Source organism: Heteronotia binoei, chromosome 4 (assembly GCF_032191835.1).
Source record: "Heteronotia binoei isolate CCM8104 ecotype False Entrance Well chromosome 4, APGP_CSIRO_Hbin_v1, whole genome shotgun sequence".
Classification (NCBI taxonomy): domain Eukaryota; kingdom Metazoa; phylum Chordata; class Lepidosauria; order Squamata; family Gekkonidae; genus Heteronotia; species Heteronotia binoei.
Window position 1 is genome coordinate 169,983,511 of NC_083226.1, and position 20,006 is coordinate 170,003,516.

General features: G+C 48.5%; 1 protein-coding gene across 1 annotated transcript in view; it reads right to left on the reverse strand.

Moving 5' to 3' along the window:
* Nucleotides 1–20,006, reverse strand: part of LOC132569789 (elongation factor 2-like) — a 49,419-nt gene that overhangs the window by 2,047 nt on the left and 27,366 nt on the right. Inside the window, 6 exon segments of the mRNA XM_060236208.1 lie at nucleotides 2,408–2,540; nucleotides 3,840–4,022; nucleotides 7,972–8,220; nucleotides 8,222–8,326; nucleotides 12,742–12,849; nucleotides 19,464–19,722. Of these exon segments, the coding sequence (XP_060092191.1) occupies nucleotides 2,408–2,540; nucleotides 3,840–4,022; nucleotides 7,972–8,220; nucleotides 8,222–8,326; nucleotides 12,742–12,849; nucleotides 19,464–19,722 (1,037 nt within the window).

Sequence of the window (20,006 nt, forward strand, 5' to 3'; positions counted from 1 at the left end):
GCTTGGCATGCAGAAAGTCCCAGGTTCAATCCCTGGCTTTTCCTGTTGAAAAATCCTGGCAGTGGGTGAGACCAGAGGTGCTGCTGGCCTGAGTAGGCAATGCTGACAATGATGGATTAGCAGTCTGATTCAGTACAAGGCAGCTTCAATGTGTCCAAGCTACTTCCGGTACAGGAAAAACAGTAGGTCTCCTATTATTCCTTTGTGAGTGTGAACCCCAGATATTCACTGCTCGGTGTCTCATGAAAGATTCAGGCTTCCTGGCATCTGTTTTCTTGATGCGTGCATGAAGTAAAGCTTCCCTTGATCAACAGGGTACCCACCATAACTGTAGCTGTCCCGTACTGCAGTGGCTCCCAACCCTTTTTGCACCAGGGACCAGTTTTGTGGAAGACCATTTTCCCATGGACCAGGTTTTGCGGGGGCAGGGAGCACTGGGGTTTTTGCTGCCCCCTGCCTGCACCCCACCCCTGCCCCCATGGGGGGGTCTTTAAATGGGGGGGGGGAGACTGGGGCTGTTTCTGCCACCTCCCCATTAGGTGGCGAGACAGCAGAAGGCCAATCTGCCTCCCTCTCCCATTTAAAGACCCCCGCTGGTCAGCTGATCGGGTCTGTCACAACTCAGGGGGGGTCTTACTAATTGCTGCCACCCCTCTGGGTTAAGGGTTCCCCTTGAGAAGGCCCAGAGTTCCCTCCCAAGCCCTTCAGGCCTCTTGTAGCTTAGGCCAAATAATAGGCGTGAGGACCAGGCAGAGTGAACAACAAAAAGGTTTATTTTGGTGCAATATTAATTAACAAGGTGCATAAAACAGTAAAAGGGTGAAGGGAAAATAAACAGAAGCCCTAACCCGTCTATGTATACAGTCCCTAAACTAATACTAACACTTACCCCCCTTGGGTAAGGGCCTTTCCCCTGCTTCCTGTTGACAGCGTGCCTCCAGCTAAGCCTTCCAGGGAAAGAACGCCCACTTCCTGGCCTTGGCCTTTATATTCTCCTCCCAGGCCCCACCCCTCTCTGGGCCTGTTTCCCTCCAAAACCCTTGCTACCCAATCAGAAGGGCAGAGGGGATCCTGGGAGATGTAGGCTTTTCCCAGAAACTCCAAAGCAGGCTTCCCTGGGCCTGCAGGCCTCACTAGGCCCAGGATCTTGACAGGGGCCCATGCAGGTGGAAGGGGCGGGGGGCTGCTCTGCCTCGCCCTGAGGCTACCTCCCTGCCTCGGAACAAGGCCGCGCTGCCTCTTTAGTCCACCCAGGTCCTGGGCGGGTGGGGGCGGTGTAGCGCCCCTGCCTCACTCCATGGCCCCGTTGCTAGCATGGCTCGGTGGCTGGGGCCTTACTGATCTGCTCACGCAGAAAGGCTGTATCCTTACCCACTTCTATGGGGGAGGGGGTGGTGGTGGAAAGAATGGGACAAAAAAGGGACCAGATGTGCTGAGCTATTCTTCCAACTCCTCCTACTCCAAATGGAACTTTAACCAGCCTAAAGGAGAGCAGCTTCTTCCTCAGAGTCAGAATTCTTTCATCTCTGTTCCTGCCTCAACCAAGCTGAAGGGTGGGTCTGAGAGAAGCCTTTCGCAGGGATAGAAGCCTCGAGCACAGTTTCCAAGCAGTTCTGGCTTAAGCGAGAAAGAGGACAGGTACAAAACAGGCCCTTGATTTATTCGGGATGTTTCTCTGCCACCTCTTTGGAGTCCTGCCCAACGTGGCTTACAATTAAGATCACGTTAGCGCTTGCTGGAATAACCGCAGTTTCCACAGACCTCATTTCTCCCAGCTGTTAAGACCAGGGCGCACCTCACATTTCATATGAACATACATATGAACATATGAAGCTGCCTTCTACTGAATCAGACCCTTGGTCCATCAAAGTCAGTGTTGTCTTCTCAGACTGGCAGCGGCTCTCCAGGGTCTCCAGCTGAGGTTTTTCACACCTATTTGCCTGGACCCTTTTTTGGAGATGCCAGGGATTGAACCTGGGACCTTCTGCTTCCCAAGCAGATGCTCTACCACTGAGCCACCATCCCTCCCCTGCTCTCCAGGGTCTCAAGCTGAGGTTTTTCACACCTATTTGCCTGGACCCTTTTTTGGAGATGCCAGGGATTGAACCTGGGACCTTCTGCTTCCCAAGCAGATGCTCTACCACTGAGCCACCGTCCCTCCCTCATTCTCTTTCAGCCCTCCTTTTTACAGCTTCCCCCCCCGCCACCCAAAAAAATTGGGTGTCTTTATCCGTCGACTGCAAACATGCTATATCTGATGAAGTAAATACTAGTCTGTAGAGCCTCTGCCCCCGACTCTGAGGTATCACAAAGCACTGTTTCTGAGACGAAAAAAATTAAAAATCTTCGGCGGAACAGAAGAGCAGAACCCCGTGTCTTTTATTTCAGGCCCCAGAAGACCTCTTACCAAAAGATTCGTTGACAGGCAGAAAGGCCTTGACCACGAACATGGGGGTCCCGGCGACTTGGGACTCTTCAAAGACGTGGCCGCGTTTCCGGTTCAGGACGCCGTAGATGCCTCCAACCACTTGCTCTGGGCACTAGGAAGAAAAGGGCAAAGAGCTGGGATCATTTCTGTCTGCTCGGGGGCCCCACTAGCTCAATCTCGACAGATCTTGGAAGCACTCAGTGGGGTTGGCCTTGGTTAGTACCGGGATGGGAGGCTGCTGAGGAAGTGCAAGGGTTGCTACGCAGAGGCAGGCAACGGCAAGCCACCTCTGCTCATCTCTTGCCATGAAAACCCTACCATGAGCTGGCTGTGACTTGAGAGCATTTTCAAGTGATATTAAGGAAAGAAGGGGTTTTGCTAGGCAATGAGGATCCTGACTCCTTCGCAGAGGCAGATTAGTGTAGTGGTTAAGTGCACGGAGTCTTATCTGGGAGAACGGGGTCTGATTCCCCACTCTTCCACTAGGAACTGCTCTAACGGTCAGGAAGTTCTTCCTAATGTCGAGCTGGAAACACCTGCTGGAATGGCCTTGGGTCAGCCATAGCTCTCGCAGGAGTTGTCCTTGAAAGGGCAGCTGCTGTGAGAGCCCTCTCAGCCCCACCCACCTCACAGGGTGTCTGTTGTGGGGGGGGGGGAGAAGATATAGGAGATTGTAAGCCGCTCTGAGTTTCTTGATTCAGAGAGAAGGGCGGGGTATAAATCTACGGTCTACTTCTTGGTGCGAGAAATTTCCAGAAACTTCAGTTCCTCTGCCACTCAAACTACAGGGGACCTGATTGATGGTAGTGGAAATTAAGAATCTTTCAGAATGCCCAGGGCTTTTTTTGTAGCAGGAGCTCCTTTGCATATGAGGCCACCCCCCTCTGATGTAGCCAATGCTCCAAGAGCTTACAGGGCTTTTCGTACAGGGCCTACTGTAAGCTCTTGGAGGATGGGCTATATCAGAGGGGTGTGGCCTAATATGCAAAGGAGTTCCTGGACAAAAAAAACCCCTGTAGGTCACACACCCGATGTAGCCAATCCTCCAAGAGCTTACAGGGCTCTTCATACAGGGCCTACTGTAAGCTCCAGGAGGACTGGCTACATTAGGGGGTGTGGCCTAATATGCAAAGGAGCAGGGGTGGAATTCTGGCATGAGCTCCTTTGCATATTAGGCCACACAACCCTGATGTAGCCAATCCTCCAAGAGCTTACAGGGCTCTTCATACAGGGCCTACTGTAAGCTCTTGGAGGACTGGCTACATCAGAGGGGTGTGGCCTAATATGCAAAGGAGCTCCTGCTACACAAAAAGCCTTGAGAATGCCTGACCCTAAATCCCCCAAACATGGCCAGCTATAGTCTCCTGTTTACTGCTAAGGCAACCCTTCTCACCCCGCCCCCGTTACATACCTGAATCTCTACCAGATAGATGGGTTCCATTAGTCGGGGCTGAGCAGTCAGGGCAGAGGCGTACAAGACCCTCCTTGCCGTGGGGATGATCTGTCCCCCGCCACGATGGATGGCGTCGGCGTGGAGGGTAACGTCGTGGATGTCGAAACGAACCCCCCGCATGTTTTCCTCGCAAAGAACGCCCTGAGAGACAAAAGACAGCTTGAGATAACCAATGCCATAAGATTGTCTAAGCTGGTACCCTGTTTCCCTGAAAATAAGACCTCCCCCCAAAAATAAGCCCTGGCAGGATTTCTATGCATTTGTTAAATATAAGCCCTACCCCGATAATAAGACCTAGTGATGGGCGTGGCTATGCAGCGTATCTGCATAGCCACGCCGTGCGTTTCGGCGCGGAGTGCTAAGGAAGACTGAAATGGAATTCCGGGTCTGGAGAGTTAGGACAGTGTTCCAGAAGATGACTTAACTGTATTTGAATAAATGTAGATTGTTGCATCATACTTAATAAAAAATAAGACATCCCCTGAAAATAAGCCATGGTGTGTCTTCTTGAGAAAAAACACATATAAGACAGTGTCTTATTTTCGGGGAATCACGGTTACTTCAGGTGACACAAAACATAAATAGCTTTATGTAGCTGTTCGTGGAGTGGGAAAACAATCGTAGAAGCAGAATCTTAAGAGTTGGAAGGGACCTCCAGGGTCACCTAGTCCAACCCCCTGCACAATGCAGGAAACTCACAAACACCTCCCCCTAAATTCACAGGACCTTCATTGCTGTCAGATGGCCATCTAGCCTCTGTTTGAAAACCTCCAAGGAAGGAGAGCCCACCACCTCCCGAGGAAGCCTGTTCCACTGAGGAACTGCTCTAACGGTCAGGAAGTTCTTCCTAATGTTGAGCTGGAAACTCTTCCGATTTAATTAATCATAGAATTGGAAGGGATCTCCAGGGTCATCAAGTCCACCCCCCTGCACAATGCAGGAAACTCACAAACACCTCCCCCTAAATCCACAGGATCTTCATTGCTGTCAGATGGCCGTCTAGCCTCTGTTTAAAAACCTCCAAGGAAGGAGAGCCCACCACCTCCTGAGGAAGCCTGTTCCACTGAGGAACTGCTTTAACGGTCAGGAAGTTCTTCCTAATGTTGAGCCGGAAACTCTTCTGATTTAATTAATCATAGAATTCAAGGGATCCCCAGCCAATGGCTGGGGCTGATGGGAGTTGTAGGCAAAAACCATCTGGAGAGCTACCGTTGGCCACCCCTGTGTTATGGCATTAGGAAGCTTGCAGAAAACTAAGGACAAGTATTCGCAATAAGCCAAATGAGGACTTTGAATGCAGAAATGAACGGTACTTATTTTTATTACCTAAAACATTTATGAGTTGCTTTTCTACCTTGAAGGAACTCAAGATCGTTTACAATGTAAATAAAACAATTTAAAATTGCACTTACGGCCTGCCAATAAAATAAAAAATAAATCAGCCCAATGCAGTCCTAAATAACATTGTCTTCAATTGCGTCCTGTAGACTGAAAGTAAGGGAGCCAGGTACACCCCCCTGATTATGTGGGGCTGTCACTGAAAAGGCCCTGCCTCACACCACCCACCAGATTGGACTTCTTTAACAGACCCCACTCCCGGTGATCTGAATTCCCAAGGCAGAAATTTATGGCAGGAAAAACAGTTCTTTGGATACACCCTAGTCTGAAGGCAAGTCGGGCTTCAAAGGTCAAAACCAACCCCTTGAAATATAACTGCTGCAATATCAGGTCACCACAGGAGGTGGCGGCGGCTGCAAGCATAGCCAACTTCAAGAGGGGATTGGATAAACATGGAGCAGAGGTCCATCGGTGGCTATCAGCCACAGAGTATAGATGGAACTCTGTGTCTGGGGCAAGTGATGCTCTGTAGTCTTGGTACTTGGGAGGGGCAGCAGTGTGAGGACTTCTTGTGTCCTGGCCCCACTGATGTACCTCCTGATGGCACCTGGTCTTTTTGGCCACTGTGTGACAGAGTGTTGGACGGGATGGGCCATTGGCCTGATCTAACATGGCTTCTCTTAGGTTCTTTAGAGCAGAGGTCCTTGAGTGGCTGTTAGCCACAAGGTACAAATGGAACTCTCTGGGGCAAGTGATGCTCTGTATTCTTGGTGCTTGGGTGGGGGGGGGGGGGGACATAAAATCATAGAGTTGGAAGGGACCTATAGGGTCATCTAGCCCTCAACACTATGAGGACTTTTAGTGTCCTGGCCCCAATGATGGACCTCCTGATGGCACCTGGGTTTTTTGGCCACTGCGTGACACAGAGTGTTGGACTGGATGGGCCATTGGCCTGATCCAACATGGCTTCTCTTATGTGACACAGAGTGTTGGACTGGATGGGCCATTGGCCTGATCCAACATGGCTTCTCTTATGTGACACAGAGTGTTGGACTGGATGGGCCATTGGCCTGATCCAACAGGGCTTCTCTTATGTGACACAGAGTGTTGGACTGGATGGGCCATTGGCCTGATCCAACATGGCTTCTCTTATGTGACACAGAGTGTTGGACTGGATGGGCCATTGGCCTGATCCAACAGGGCTTTTCTTATGTTCTTATGTGACACAGAGTGTTGGACTGGATGGGCCCTTGGCCTGATCCAACATGGCTTCTCTTATGTTCTTATGTGACACAGAGTGTTGGACTGGATGGGCCATTGGCCTGATCCAACAGGGCTTTTCTTATGTTCTTATGTGACACAGAGTGTTGGACTGGATGGGCCATTGGCCTGATCTAACATGGCTTCTCTTATGTTCTTATATGACACAGAGTGTTGGACTGGATGGGCCATTGGCCTGATCCAACATGGCTTCTCTTATGTGACAGAGTGTTGGACTGGATGGGCCACTGGCCTGATCCAACATGGCTTCTCTTATGTTCTTATGTGACACAGAGTGTTGGACTGGATGCGCCATTGGCCTGATCCAACATGGCTTCTCTTATGTGACACAGAGTGTTGGACTGGATGGGCCATTGGCCTGATCCAACAGGGCTTTTCTTATGTTCTTATGTGACACAGAGTGTTGGACTGGATGGGCCATTGGCCTGATCTAACATGGCTTCTCTTATGTTCTTATATGACACAGAGTGTTGGACTGGATGGGCCACTGGCCTGATCCAACATGGCTTCTCTTATGTGACAGAGTGTTGGACTGGATGGGCCACTGGCCTGATCCAACATGGCTTCTCTTATGTTCTTATGTGACACAGAGTGTTGGACTGGATGGGCCATTGGCCTGATCCAACAGGGCTTCTCTTATGTGACACAGAGTGTTGGACTGGATGCGCCATTGGCCTGATCCAACATGGCTTCTCTTATGTGACACAGAGTGTTGGACTGGATGGGCCATTAGCCTGATCCAACAGGGCTTCTCTTAGGTTCTTATGTCTGGGGCAATGATGCTCTGTACTCTTGGTGCTTGGGGGGCACAGTGGGAGGGATTCTAGCCCCACTGGTGGGCCTCCTAATGGCACTTGTGTTTTTTGGCCATTGTGTGACACAGAGTGTTGGACTGGATGGACCATTGGCCTGATCCAACATGGCTTCTCTTATGTCACATCTCCATGTTCCCAGCTGTTCATGAACAGCCAGTCGAATGGAAAAAAGGGCCAACCCAGGGAACGCACAAAGCTGCCGTGCTGGGTCACAGCAATCAAACCCTGCTTAACTGGCAGAAGTCTTGCCCAACACTCATCTCATAGCCCACCGATCCCATGCTGTCAGTCCCTACAGCCCACCCTCAGTCTCACCCCAAGGACAGAGAGCATGTAGCTTTCAGAATAGGCAAAGAGGAAAATAATGGAGGCAGCAATAGTCTGGATCAGGGGTGGCCAAACTGTGGCTTGGGAGCCATACGTGGCTCTTTCACACATACGGTGTGGCTCTTGAAGCCCCTACTGCCCCATTGGCCGGCAGCCTGGAGAATGCATTTAAAGTTGCTCCCTTCCCCACCTATTTGTTTAATTGCTCGCTTCCTTCCTGCTCTCCAACGTGTGACGTTCGTGTCTTGCAGCTCCCAAACCTCTGACGTTTGTTCTGTGTGGATAGTCTGGAGATTCACAAAATATTTACATAGCAGTGTCAGACTGACCTCTTTGGTTGCCCACTGAAATCCAGCCACCACGCTGTCTTTGATTTCATTGAGGTACTGGACGCCTTTTGTGATGTCGACCAAAATATTGGGGCCTGTCCCATCTGGGCCAAAGCACCAGATCTTCCGGGCTTCAGACACATCCCACTCATACTTCTCCGCTAGGTACCGGGCTCGCTGCTTCAGCTCTTGGCGGGCGCTGACATCTCCTTTGTCGATATCCTCTGCCAACCCATCAGGGAATGGGCGGGGCTTTCATGTAGAGCCGGTTATGTTTGTTGGGAGACTTGGACAAGCACATCTGGCTCGACTCTTCGCACACCGTCTCTCGGTAAGATACGACCGGGTCTGATTTCTGCAACGTGACAAAAGAGCCATCAGATAAACATTCCCTTCCTGTGTATTCACCGTCTCCTAAAATCAACCTTTGCCACCAGGTTTAACTATCTACTTTTTCTACCCTATTCAGAGAGGATTTTGGAAGGGGGGGAAAGCCCATTGGGGAGGGTGGGGATATCAATATAATAAAAAAGAAGGAAAGGAAAGGAAAGGAAAGGAAAGGAAAGGAAAGGAAAGGAAAGAAAGGAAAGGAAAAGGAAAGGAAAGGAAAGGAAAGGAAAGGAAAGGAAAGGAAAGGAAAGGAAAGGAAAGGAAAGGAAAGGAAAGGAAAGGAAAGGAAAGGAAAGGAAAGGAAAGGAAAGGAAAGGAAAGGAAAGGAAGGGAAGGGAAGGGAAGGGAAGGAAGGGAAGGGAAGGGAAGGGAAGGAAGAAAGGAAGGAAGGAAGAAAGGAAGAAAGGAAGAAAGAACCCTGCTGGATCAGACCAATGGTCCACCTAGTCAAGCCTCCTGTCTCACACAGAGGCCAACCAGTTCCTCTGGAGGGCCAACAACAGGGCAGAGAGGCTGAGGCCTCCATAAGAACATCAGAAGAGCCCTGCTGGATCAGACCAGTGGTCCATCTAGTCCAGCATCCTGTCTCACACAGTGGCCAACCAGTTCCTTTGGAAGGCCAGCAACAGGACAGAGAGACCGAGACCTCCATAAGAACATCAGAAGAGCCCTGCTGGATCAGACCAATGGTCCACCTAGTCAAGCCTCCTGTCTCACACAGTGGCCAACCAGTTCCTCTGGAAGGCCAGCAACAGGGCAGAGAGACCGAGACCTCCATGAGGACATAAGGAGAGCCCCGCTGGATCAGACCAGTGGTCCATCTAGTTCAGCCTCCTGTCTCACACAGTGGCCAACCAGTTCCTCGGGAGGGCCAACAATAGGGCAGAGAGACCGAGGCCTCCATAAGAACATCAGAAGAGCCCTGCTGGATCAGACTAGTGGTCCATCAAGTCTAGCATCCTGTCTCACACAGTGGCCAACCAGTTCCTCTGGAGGACCAGCAACAAAGCAGAGAGACCGAGGCCTCCATAAGAACGTCAGAAGAGCCCTGCTAGATAAGACCAGTGGTCCATCTAGTCTAGCATCCTGTCTCACACAGTGGCCAACTAGTTCCTCTGGAGGACCAGCAACAAGGCAGGTAGACCGAGGCCTCCATAAGGATATGAGAGCCCTGCTGGATCAGACCAGTGGTCCACCTAGTCTAGCAACCTTTTATGCCAATAAAGGCTAACTTGACTTGACTAGTCTAGCATCCTGCCTCACACAGTGGTCAACCAGCTCCTCTGAACCCCAGTCTTCTCCCTATACACAGACACATCCTTCTACCCAAAGCAGGCCCTTGACTGGGGTCCTGTGGGGCACAGGATACACTACCCTATATAAATATATATAGAGAGATCATTTGAGGCATTTTTTTCTGCACCACAGATTTTGCTGCCCAGTTTAACCTGCAACATAAGCATGCGTGAGATCAGCACCCCAACTCAGCTATTTGTATGAGTAACAAAAAATCTAGCAAGTTAGAAGCCACTTAATTGGGATTTGTTTCCCAGAGTGTTATTTTGCCAATGGCATCTTCCAAGCATGAGCTATATGAAGAAAAAGAAACTGGATTTATATCCCGCTGACCCAAGGCCACTCCCGCCTGTACTCTGAATCTCAGAGCGGTCACCATCTCCTCTACCTTCCCCCACAACAAACACCCTGTGAGGTATGTGGGGCTGAGAGAGCTCTCACAGCAGCTGCCCTTCTAAGATTCTGCTTCTATGATTGTTTTCCCACTCACTAACAGATACATAAAGCTATTTATGTTTTGTCCCTCTTATCTGGGAGAACCGGGTTTGATTCCCCACTCCTCGCTATGATTCTGCGATTTGATATTCCGCACCAAGGCCACTCCAGCAGGTGCAAGTGGAGGAGTGAGGAATCAAACCGGTTCTCCCAGATAAGAGCAACAGCTGACCCAAGGCCACTCCAGCAGGTGCAAGTGGAGGAGTGGGGAATCAAACCTGGTTCTCCCAGATAAGAGCAACAGCTGACCCAAGCCACTCCAGCAGGTGCAGTGGAGGAGTGGGGAATCAAACCCCGGTTCTCTCCCAGATAAGAGTCCACGCACTTAACCACTACACCAAATGAAATGCACAAATATGGTGTAAGATGAGGCACAAGCCAACAAGATGTGGGTTTTGCCGAAGCTGACTGATATGAATCGGCAGAAGAACAACAACTGTGTACAAAACACACATAATATATATAAAAGTCTCTTGTTTGTCTGTCTGTTATCCAACAATACCAAATACACAGTATACAAAAATATCTCACAAAAGAAAAGAATCCACAAAACTTCAAATGCCCAGAGGATACTCAGTCCTTCACACTTCTTATTCCATCTTGTGTGGTATCCAAATTCCATCTTGTGTTGGACTGGATGGGCCATATATATATATATATATGTGTGTGTGTGTGTGTGTGTATATATATATATATATATATATGTTTTTATTGTGTGTTTTGTACACAGTTGATTTCTGCTGTCATATACCGTGTTGCCACTTTTTTGAGGTGCGGCTGTTACGAATCAGCAGAACAAAGTTTGAGTCCAGTGGCAACTTAAGACCAAAAAGTTTTGAGTGTAAGCTTGCATGTGTACATACTAAAAAAGTGTATCTGAAGAAGTGTGCATGCACATGAAAGCTTATGCCCAGAATAAAAGGAATAAATGGATAAAAGGAAGTCCTTCTTCCCCCAAAGGGTGATCAACATGTTGAATTCCCTGCCATAGGAGGTGGTGGCAGCTGCAAGCATAGACATTTTCAAGAGGGGGTTAGATAAAAATATGGAGCAGAGGTCCATCAGTGACTATTAGCCACAGTGTGTGTGTATATATATATATATTGGCCACTGTGTGACAGAGTGTTGGAATGGATGGGCCATTGGCCTGAATCCAACAGGGCTTCTCTTATGTTCTTATGTGACACAGAGTATTGACTGGAGGGACCACTAGCCTGATCCAACAGGGCTTCTCTTATGTTCTTATGTGACACAGAGTGTTGGACTGGATGGGCCATTGGCCTGATCCAACATGGCTTCTCTTATGTTATGTTAGAATGACAAAGGGAACCGCTACATTCAGAGACACCAAATCTCTAAAATACTGGTGCTATGAGGCAGCAAAAAGCCTTGGCCTCCGTGCCCTGTTTGTTGACTCTCTAGGTCAACTGGTTATGGTCAACTGGCTGGCCACTGTGTGGAAACAGGATGCTGAAGGAGATGGACCACTGGCCTGATCCAGAAGGCCTCTCTTATGTTCTTTGAAGGCCTCAACCTCCACGCTGTGTTGTTGGCTTTCCAGAGGAACTGGTTGGCCACTGTGTGAAACAGGATGCTGAAGGAGATGGACCACTGGCCTGATCCAGCAGGGTTCTTGTTATGTCTTCACTGATGGGAATCTGAGAAGGAAGGCTTCCATTTCACTTTGATGAGCATCTTATGCAGCAACAGCTTGATGAAACACGCAGGCCTTCTCCTCCCAACGCTGAACCTTCTTTCCTCTCACTTCTCCTACCCTTACCAAATAACCCCCCAATAAAAACTAAATTCAACCTTAATCCAAGCTTCAAGAACAGAAGTCACAGTTCAAAGCTTGTACAAAGATACTCCATTTTTTCATGATTTGACCCTTGGGATTACTCATTTGGCACGGGAACAGACCCAGTCATTCAGTTCTCATTTTGTTGTTGTTGTTCAGTCGCACAGTCGAGTCCAACTCTTTGCAACCCATGCACAAAGTCACAGCAGGCCTTCCACCATCCTCCAAAGTCTGCTCAAATTCATGTTTGTTATATCAGTAACACTGACCAGCCATCTCATCTTTTGCCGTCTCCTTCTTCTTTTGCCTTCTGTCTTTCCCAGCATCAGGATCTTCTCCAGGGAGTGCTCCCTTCTCATTTGGCGGTCAAAGTATTTGAACTTCAGCATCTGACCTTCCAGGGAACAACTTCAGCATCTGACCTTCCAGGGAACAGTCAGGGTTGATTTCCCTTAGGACTGACTGATGGGATCTTCTTGCAGTCCAAGGGACTCTCAAGAGTCTTCTCCAGCACCACAGCTCAAAAGCATCTATTCTTCTGCGCTCGGCTTTCCTTATGGTCCAGCTCTCACAGCCATACATTACTACTGGGAATACCACAGTTTTGACTGTATGGACTTTTGTTGGCAGGGTGATGTTTCTACTTTTTACTATACTGCCCAGGTTTGCCATAGCTGTCCTCCCAAGGAACAAATGTCTTTTAAGTTCTCATTTTAGACCCACTGTTAAGACAACATCTGGAGTTGCATGCATCCTCCCACCTGCCCACCCAAAGGGTTCTGTTTCCGCACCTTGATGGGGATACAGGCGTGGTCCTCTTCCAAATCTTTGAGGCAGATTTCTAGATGCAGCTCGCCAGCCCCGGCAATGATGTGCTCCCCGGATTCCTCAATAATACACTAGAGAACAGGAGAAAGCAGTTAATGAAGCTCTTCCGGTATTGTCTCCTATAGGCTATTAGCATCAGAACACCACAGCAATCGGTTTAATTTATGTACTGCCCTGTGCAGAAGTTACCGCAGGGAAAGCAAATCCCGTTTTTTACACAGCATTTTCACATGCCTTTCTCCAGCAATACGCTTGCCTGCAAAATAGGGAGCGCTCCCCAGTGAAAACTCTGCCATTCTAGTATTCACATACTAAATGAATTAGACTAGCGGGACCACTGCATGGAACTGCAAGGTCGAGTGAGACGCGTTTCCCGACATTGAAAGCAGTGAAACGACACAGGCAACCCAACAGCTCAGCCTAAAATTGAGGCCTTGGGAGGAAACACGCTTCTATTAATATATCCAGGATTATTTTTATTATGTTCTTCCTTGGAAAAGACTTCCTCCAGAAAGTTCAAAAACAAGGAAGCCAGCCTGGGCTGCGATTCTGTATTCAACTGAGCTCGCAGGTCGCACGGAAATTATTTGGGGGCACAGGCGTGAGGATTTGGGGCAAAGAACAAAAAAAGGGGGAAGGGGAATAAAAAAACCCTCAACCCAAATTCTGAACAGTGGAATAGAGGGTCAAGCCACCTATACACCACTCATAAAATGTAAAACGTTTAATATTAAAATTACACGCACACAAATGAATTTTAAAGCATTGTCTGAATGTCAGACAGCATAAAATTTGTAAACCATGCGAAGCTATATACATTTGATGGATTTACAAACAACATAAGGACCGTATGCGTTTCGGTCCCTAGAGGCCTTCCTCAGTGGTCAATATATGAGAGCCAGTTTGGTGTAGCGATTAAGTGCGTGGACTCTTATCTGGGAGACCCGGGTTTGATTCCCCAGTCCTCCACTTGCAGCTGCTGGAATGGCCTTGGGTCAGCCATAGCTCTCGTAGAGGTTATTCTTGAAAGGGCAGCTTTTGGGAGAGCTCTCCCAGCCCCACCCACCTCACAGGGTGTCTGTTGTAGGGGGAGAAGACAGGAGATTGTAAGCCGCTCTGAGTCTCTGATTCAGAGAGAAGGGTGGAGTATAAAACTGCAATTCTTCTTCTTCTTTTATATACAATGTACACACACTCACATCCAGGAATATAATTATAGAGAGCCAGGTGTTGCTTCTTATATGATGTGTGGTGTGGTTACTAAAAATAAGTCATGTCTGGATAGTCCTGAAGACTTCCCCCACACATCAGAATATTCACCTTATGGTTCTTTGGTGCGGAATATCAAATCGTAGAATCATAGTGGAGGAGTGGGGAATCAAACCTGGTTCTCCCAGATAAGAGGGACCTCCAGGGTCCTCTAGTCCAACCCCCTGCACAATGCAGGAAACTCACAAATACCTCCCCCTAAATTCACAGGATTGCATTGCTGTCAGATGGCCATCTAGCCTCTGTTTAAAAACCTCCAAGGAAGGAGAGCCCACCACCTCCTGAGGAAGCCTGTTCCACTGAGGAACCGCTCTAATGGTCAGGAAGATCTTCCTAATGTTCAGCCAGAAATTCTTTTGATTTAATTTCAACCCAGTGGTTCTGGTCCTACCTTCTGGGGCCAAAGAAAACAATTCAGCACCATCCTCTATAGGACAGCCCTTCAACAATGTGAAGATGGTGATCTTATCACCTCTCAGTCGCCTCCTCTCCAGGCTAAACATGCCCAGCTCCTTCAACCTTTCTTTATAGAACTTGGTCTCCAGACCCCTCACCATCTTCGTCGCCCTGCTCTGGAGCCATTCCAGCTTGTCTATATCCTTCTTAAAATGTGGTGCCCAAAACTGAACATCATATTCCAGGAGAGGTCTTACCAGAGCAGAGTGAAACGATTCCATCACTTCACGTGATCTGGATGTGAAACACTATCAAAAGTTGCATAATAACCACCGAGGAAGGCACCTAGGGGCCAAAACATGTACGGTCCTTGTGTTGTTTGTAAATCCATCAAATGCATAGAACAGCAGTCGGAGCCCTCTGCTCATGAGCTGAGTTCCATCCCAGCGGAAGCTGGTTCAGGTAGCCGGCTCGAGGTTGACTCAGCCTTCCGTCCTTCCGAGGTCGGTAAAATGAGTACCTAGCTTGCTGGGGGGGAAATGTAGATGACTGGGGAAGGCAATGGCAAACCACCCCGTAAAAAAAAAAGTCTGCCGTAGAAACGTCGTGAAAGCAGTCTGACATTCAGACAATGTTTTAAAATTTACTTGCGCGTACGTAATTTTATATGGAATGCTCTGAGAGGAGCACCTCTCACTATATCCAGACTTCCTTAAACCCTCACGGACCTTTCCCACTGATAACGTCCCAGGGAAGCCAAGGTAAGAGTTCATTACCTTGGGGGGAGGGATGGTGGCTCAGTGGTAGAGCATCTGCTTAGGAAGCAGAAGGTCCCAGGTTCAATCCCCGGCATCCCCAACTAAAAAGGGTCCAGGTAAATAGGTGTGATAAACCTCAGCTGTTCAAGGGGAGGGACGGTGGCTCAGTGGTAGAGCATCTGCTTGGGAAGCAGAAGGTCCCAGGTTCAATCTCCGGCATCCCCAACTAAAAAGGGTCCAGGTAAATAGGTGTGATAAACCTCAGCTGTTCAAGGGGAGGGACGGTGGCTCAGTGGTAGAGCATCTGCTTGGGAAGCAGAAGGTCCCAGGTTCAATCCCTGGCATCCCCAACTAAAAAGGGTCCAGGTAAATAGGTGTGATAAACCTCAGCTGTTCAAGGGGAGGGACGGTGGCTCAGTGGTAGAGCATCTGCTTGGGAAGCAGAAGGTCCCAGGTTCAATCCCCGGCATCCCCAACTAAAAAGGGTCCAGGTAAATAGGTGTTAAAAACCTCAGCTTGAGACCCTGGAGAGCCGCTGCCAGTCTGAGAAGACAATACTGACTTTGATGGACCAAGGGTCTGATTCAGTATAAGGCAGCTTCATATGTTAATTTCCATCATCCTTGTCCCGATCGCTCATGGACAAGGCAGAGTAAAAAAACCCAAAAAACTAAACTAAAGCTATGCGAAAGGGCTTTAAAAAAAACAAAACATCCAAACGTCCCCAGATCATCTTGCTTGGGAAAATAGCACTTGGTGTAAGTTTCACTTGGGGGTGTTTAAGCAGAGGCCAGATGGCCATCTGACAGCAATGCTGATTCTGTGAACTTGGGCAGATCATGAGAAGGAGGGCAGGAAGGGCTGCCTCGGTGCTTAGTTCTCGTGGCCCTGTCTTGCATGCCCAGGGAAATGTTAATCGCCACTTCGGGGTCAGTCAGCAGTTTTCCTCCAGGCCAGATTGGCCAGGGATCCTGGAGATTTTTGCAATCTTCTGAGTGTAGAGCAGGGGTCACCGGGAGGGGTGTGGGAGAGAAGTATTTGTAAATTTCCTGCATTGTGCAGGGAGGGTTGGACTAGATGACCTTGGAGGTCTCTTCCAACTATTTTATTTATTTGATGGGATTTTTTATCCTGCCCAGGCAGGCTCAGCTATTATGCTAGGATTCCTCTTGCGAGAACAGAATCTTTACCTTCAGCAAACAGGAATCCGACAATGTTTTTTGACATCTGCATAACTGTGAAGTCAACTAACGTCCTCTGGAGTAAGCAGAGAGGAAAGAATTTAAACTATTCCTGCATCCGCTGGGTTTGGCTTTTGGAACTGTTCTGCTGCACCGGGGGTGGGGAGGCTTCTAAATGGCAGCCTTTCCTCCATAGAGCACACTCCTAAGCTCCCAGCAGCTGGTTGTTCCCCTTTGTAGTCAATACACAAAAGTGAGATTGGCTCTTGCAAAATGCTCAGTGTGGTTATCCTATCTGGGGTGTTAAATATGTGGCCCGAGGGCCAATTCAGGCCCTCGAAGGGCTCTTATCAGGCCGCCGAGCAACTGGCCGTCATCTGCTTTCTTCACCCTCTCTCTTGCTTCCTTCTGCATTACAGCTTGCTTTGCAAGGCTGGCTCAATCGCACAGGAGCTACGGAGCAAAACCTCTATTTTCTCCATTGGCTGAGGCTCCTCCTTTGGAGAGGAAAGGGGGGGGGAGGGAGGGAGAGCTTGCTTGGCTAGACTCTCTCAATTGCACAGCAGTGCTCCTGAGCCAAGCCTCTCTTCCTTCCATTGGCTGAGACTCCTCCCGCTCCTGGCCCCCTGGGGAAGGAAGGAAAGAGCCAGAGCTTCCTTTGCCCAGTTCCCTGGATCTCATGGAAGAGATACAAAGAAAGCGTCTTTAAGTCCAATGAATGCTAACGTTTTAAGCATGTTTTAAGTTGTTTTTTTAAAAAATCTTTAATTGTGTTTGTCTGTGTCCTTTCTAAAGTTTCTATCTCTGCTACCTAATCTTAAATAGGTACACACATGGCCTGGCCCAACAAGGTCTCATTTATGTCAGTCATAACAAATAAGTTCGACACCCTGTGCAGATCTTAAGGATCCCATGGAGAATTTTGGTGAACCCAGAGACTCCTCCTATCGTGCTAGCTTAAGGGAGGGTCCTTTGTCCCCCAGGATCAGCATTTCTGTGGCTGCCTTCCTTTGGCATCCCCTCAGTGGTCCCTCCTTCTTAACTAATGCTTCATCAGGGGTGGCCAAAACTGGCTCAGGAGCTCTTTCACACATATCGTGCAGCTCTCAAATCTCCCGCTGGCCCATTGGCCAGCTTGGAGAAGACATTTATAGCCACTTTCTTTCCACCTCTGCCTCTCTCCTCCTATTTTCCTTCCCTACGGCTCTCAAACATCTGACATTTTTTCTACATGGCTCTTACATTAAGCAAGACACGCCCTGCCACCGCTTCATAATGTTAGAATGTGAATCTGTCATCGAACTGTGACTGTCATTAGTCGCCCTGAGCCTGTCTGGGGAGGGCGGGATACAAGTGCAATAAGTCAATCAATAAAAATAATAAATAAACATTATTTAAAAAGTTGTTTTAAGTATCTTTGGGGGAGGGGTTTACTTTAATGGGTTTTTATAAATGTATTTTTGTCGTGTACATTTTAAACTGTTAGCTGCCTTGGTGGCCTTTGCAAGGGCAGAAAGGGGAGATACCAATTTGGTAAATGAAGAAATAAGTAATCTCAGGGGACATTTTGGGCTGCAGTGGGAGAGGAGAAAGAAAATCCCTTCTGTCAATGGAAAACTTCCACACGACTGAAGCTTTGGATCCAGGCCCAATGTGCACAAAGAGGCACTCAGCACTACCCTCAGGATCTCAAAATCTCCTCAAGATCCCTGGACCGAAAGAAGCTCGATTGTCCACCAGAGCCAGAGCGTTCTCGGTAACAGCCCCTGCTCTGTGGAATGCCCACCCTGAAAACATCAGGGCCCTGCGGGACTTGCCACAGTTCCGCAAGGCCTGTAAGACCAAGTTATTCAAACTCGCCTTCAACGGTTAACGGGGGGGTGGGGGGGGGTGGCTATTACCTTACAGCACCGACAAATCTCACTGAACTAACATAATGGAAACTAGAAACTTGCCATCTTGGACTTTTCATGAATGGATTGATGATTGTTGATACGTATGGAAATGTTTTATTACATATTTTATTTTTAATATTCTATGTTTGTTAATTGTTAATGTTTTTAACTGTTGTTATCCGCCCTGAGCCCCAGGGGAGGGCAGGATATAAATCAGAGAGAGAGAGATTAAAATAGATGGATAGATGGATGATGGAAGAGAGAGAGAGAGAGAGAGAGAGAGATAAGATTAGAATGGATAGAAAGATAGATGGATGGATGGATGATAGAAGATATAGATAGTAGAAGATAGATGATAGATGATAGAAGACAGAGATAGATGAGATAGATAGACAGACAGAGAGACAGACAGATAGATAGATGAGATAGATAGAAGAAGATGAAGATATTGGATTTCTATCCCGCCCTCCACTCCGAAGAGTCACAGAGCGGCTCACAATCTCCTTTACCTTCCTCCCCCACAACAGACACCCTGTGAGGTGGGTGGGGCTGGAGAGGGCTCTCCCAGCAGCTGCCCTTTCAAGGACAACCTCTGCCAGAGCTATGGCTGACCCAAGGCCATGCTAGCAGGTGCAAGTGGAGGAGTGGGGAATCAAACCTGGTTCTCCCAGCTAAGAGTCTGCGCACTTAACCACTTACACCAAACTGGATCTTAAAAATTTTAATTGTGATTAAAAATCTTTAATTGTGTTTGTCTGTGTCCTTTCTAAAGTTTCTATCTCTGCTACCTAATCTCACACCCTGTGAGGTGGGTGGGGCTGGAGAGGGCTCTCCCAGCAGCTGCAGGTGCAAGTGGAGGAGTGGGGAATCAAACCCGGTTCTCCCAGATAAGAGTCCGCACACTTAACCACTACACCAAACTGGCTCTCCAGTTTGGAAAGAGAGACAGAGATAGACAGATAGATAGATAGACAGACAGACAGACAGATAGATAAAAACCCACTGCAGTTTCCAAGGGGATTTCAATTTCCAATCAAATCCTAAAGAAACCGAAATTCACTTCAGGCTGGCGGCATGCCGGCAAGCGCTGTCCAGCCACGAGGACCGTGCCGAGCCCTCCCCTTTTGGAGAAGCGCCACCGCAAACCAACCACGCTCAGTCCCAAAAGGTACGGCCGACCACTCACCTGGACCATAGGGTCAGACTTGGCGAGACGCTTTAGACCTTCCACTAGCTTTGGCAGGTCGGCGGGGTTTTTGGCTTCCACTGCCACACGCACCACTGGGCTAACACTAAATTTCATCACTCTCATGTTGTGGGCGTGCTCAAAGGTGGTAATGGTGCCCGTCTTCACCAAAAACTGGTCAACACCAACTAGGCCAACAATGTTGCCACAAGGGACATCCTCAATGGGCTCAACATAACGACCCATCATCAAAATGGTTCTACAAAGACAGAGGATGGGGAAGAGTCCTTGAACATCTGTCGTCTTTATCAACTGAAGCCGTTTTATTCTTTTTTTAAAAAAAAATCCACCTTTTTAACATAAAAGATGTTCTTCGTTAGCTCCCATACCTTTCAGTCCCTAATTTCCTGATGGCTCCGCCTCCCCAAAAAAAAGAGTAGGGGGAGGGATCTCATTTAAAAAAAAAAAAGAGCAAAAGAGAGACAGCATCTCTTCCAATCAGCTCCCCTCCCCCCCCCGCCCCGCCAGCAAAACAAAAGGAGT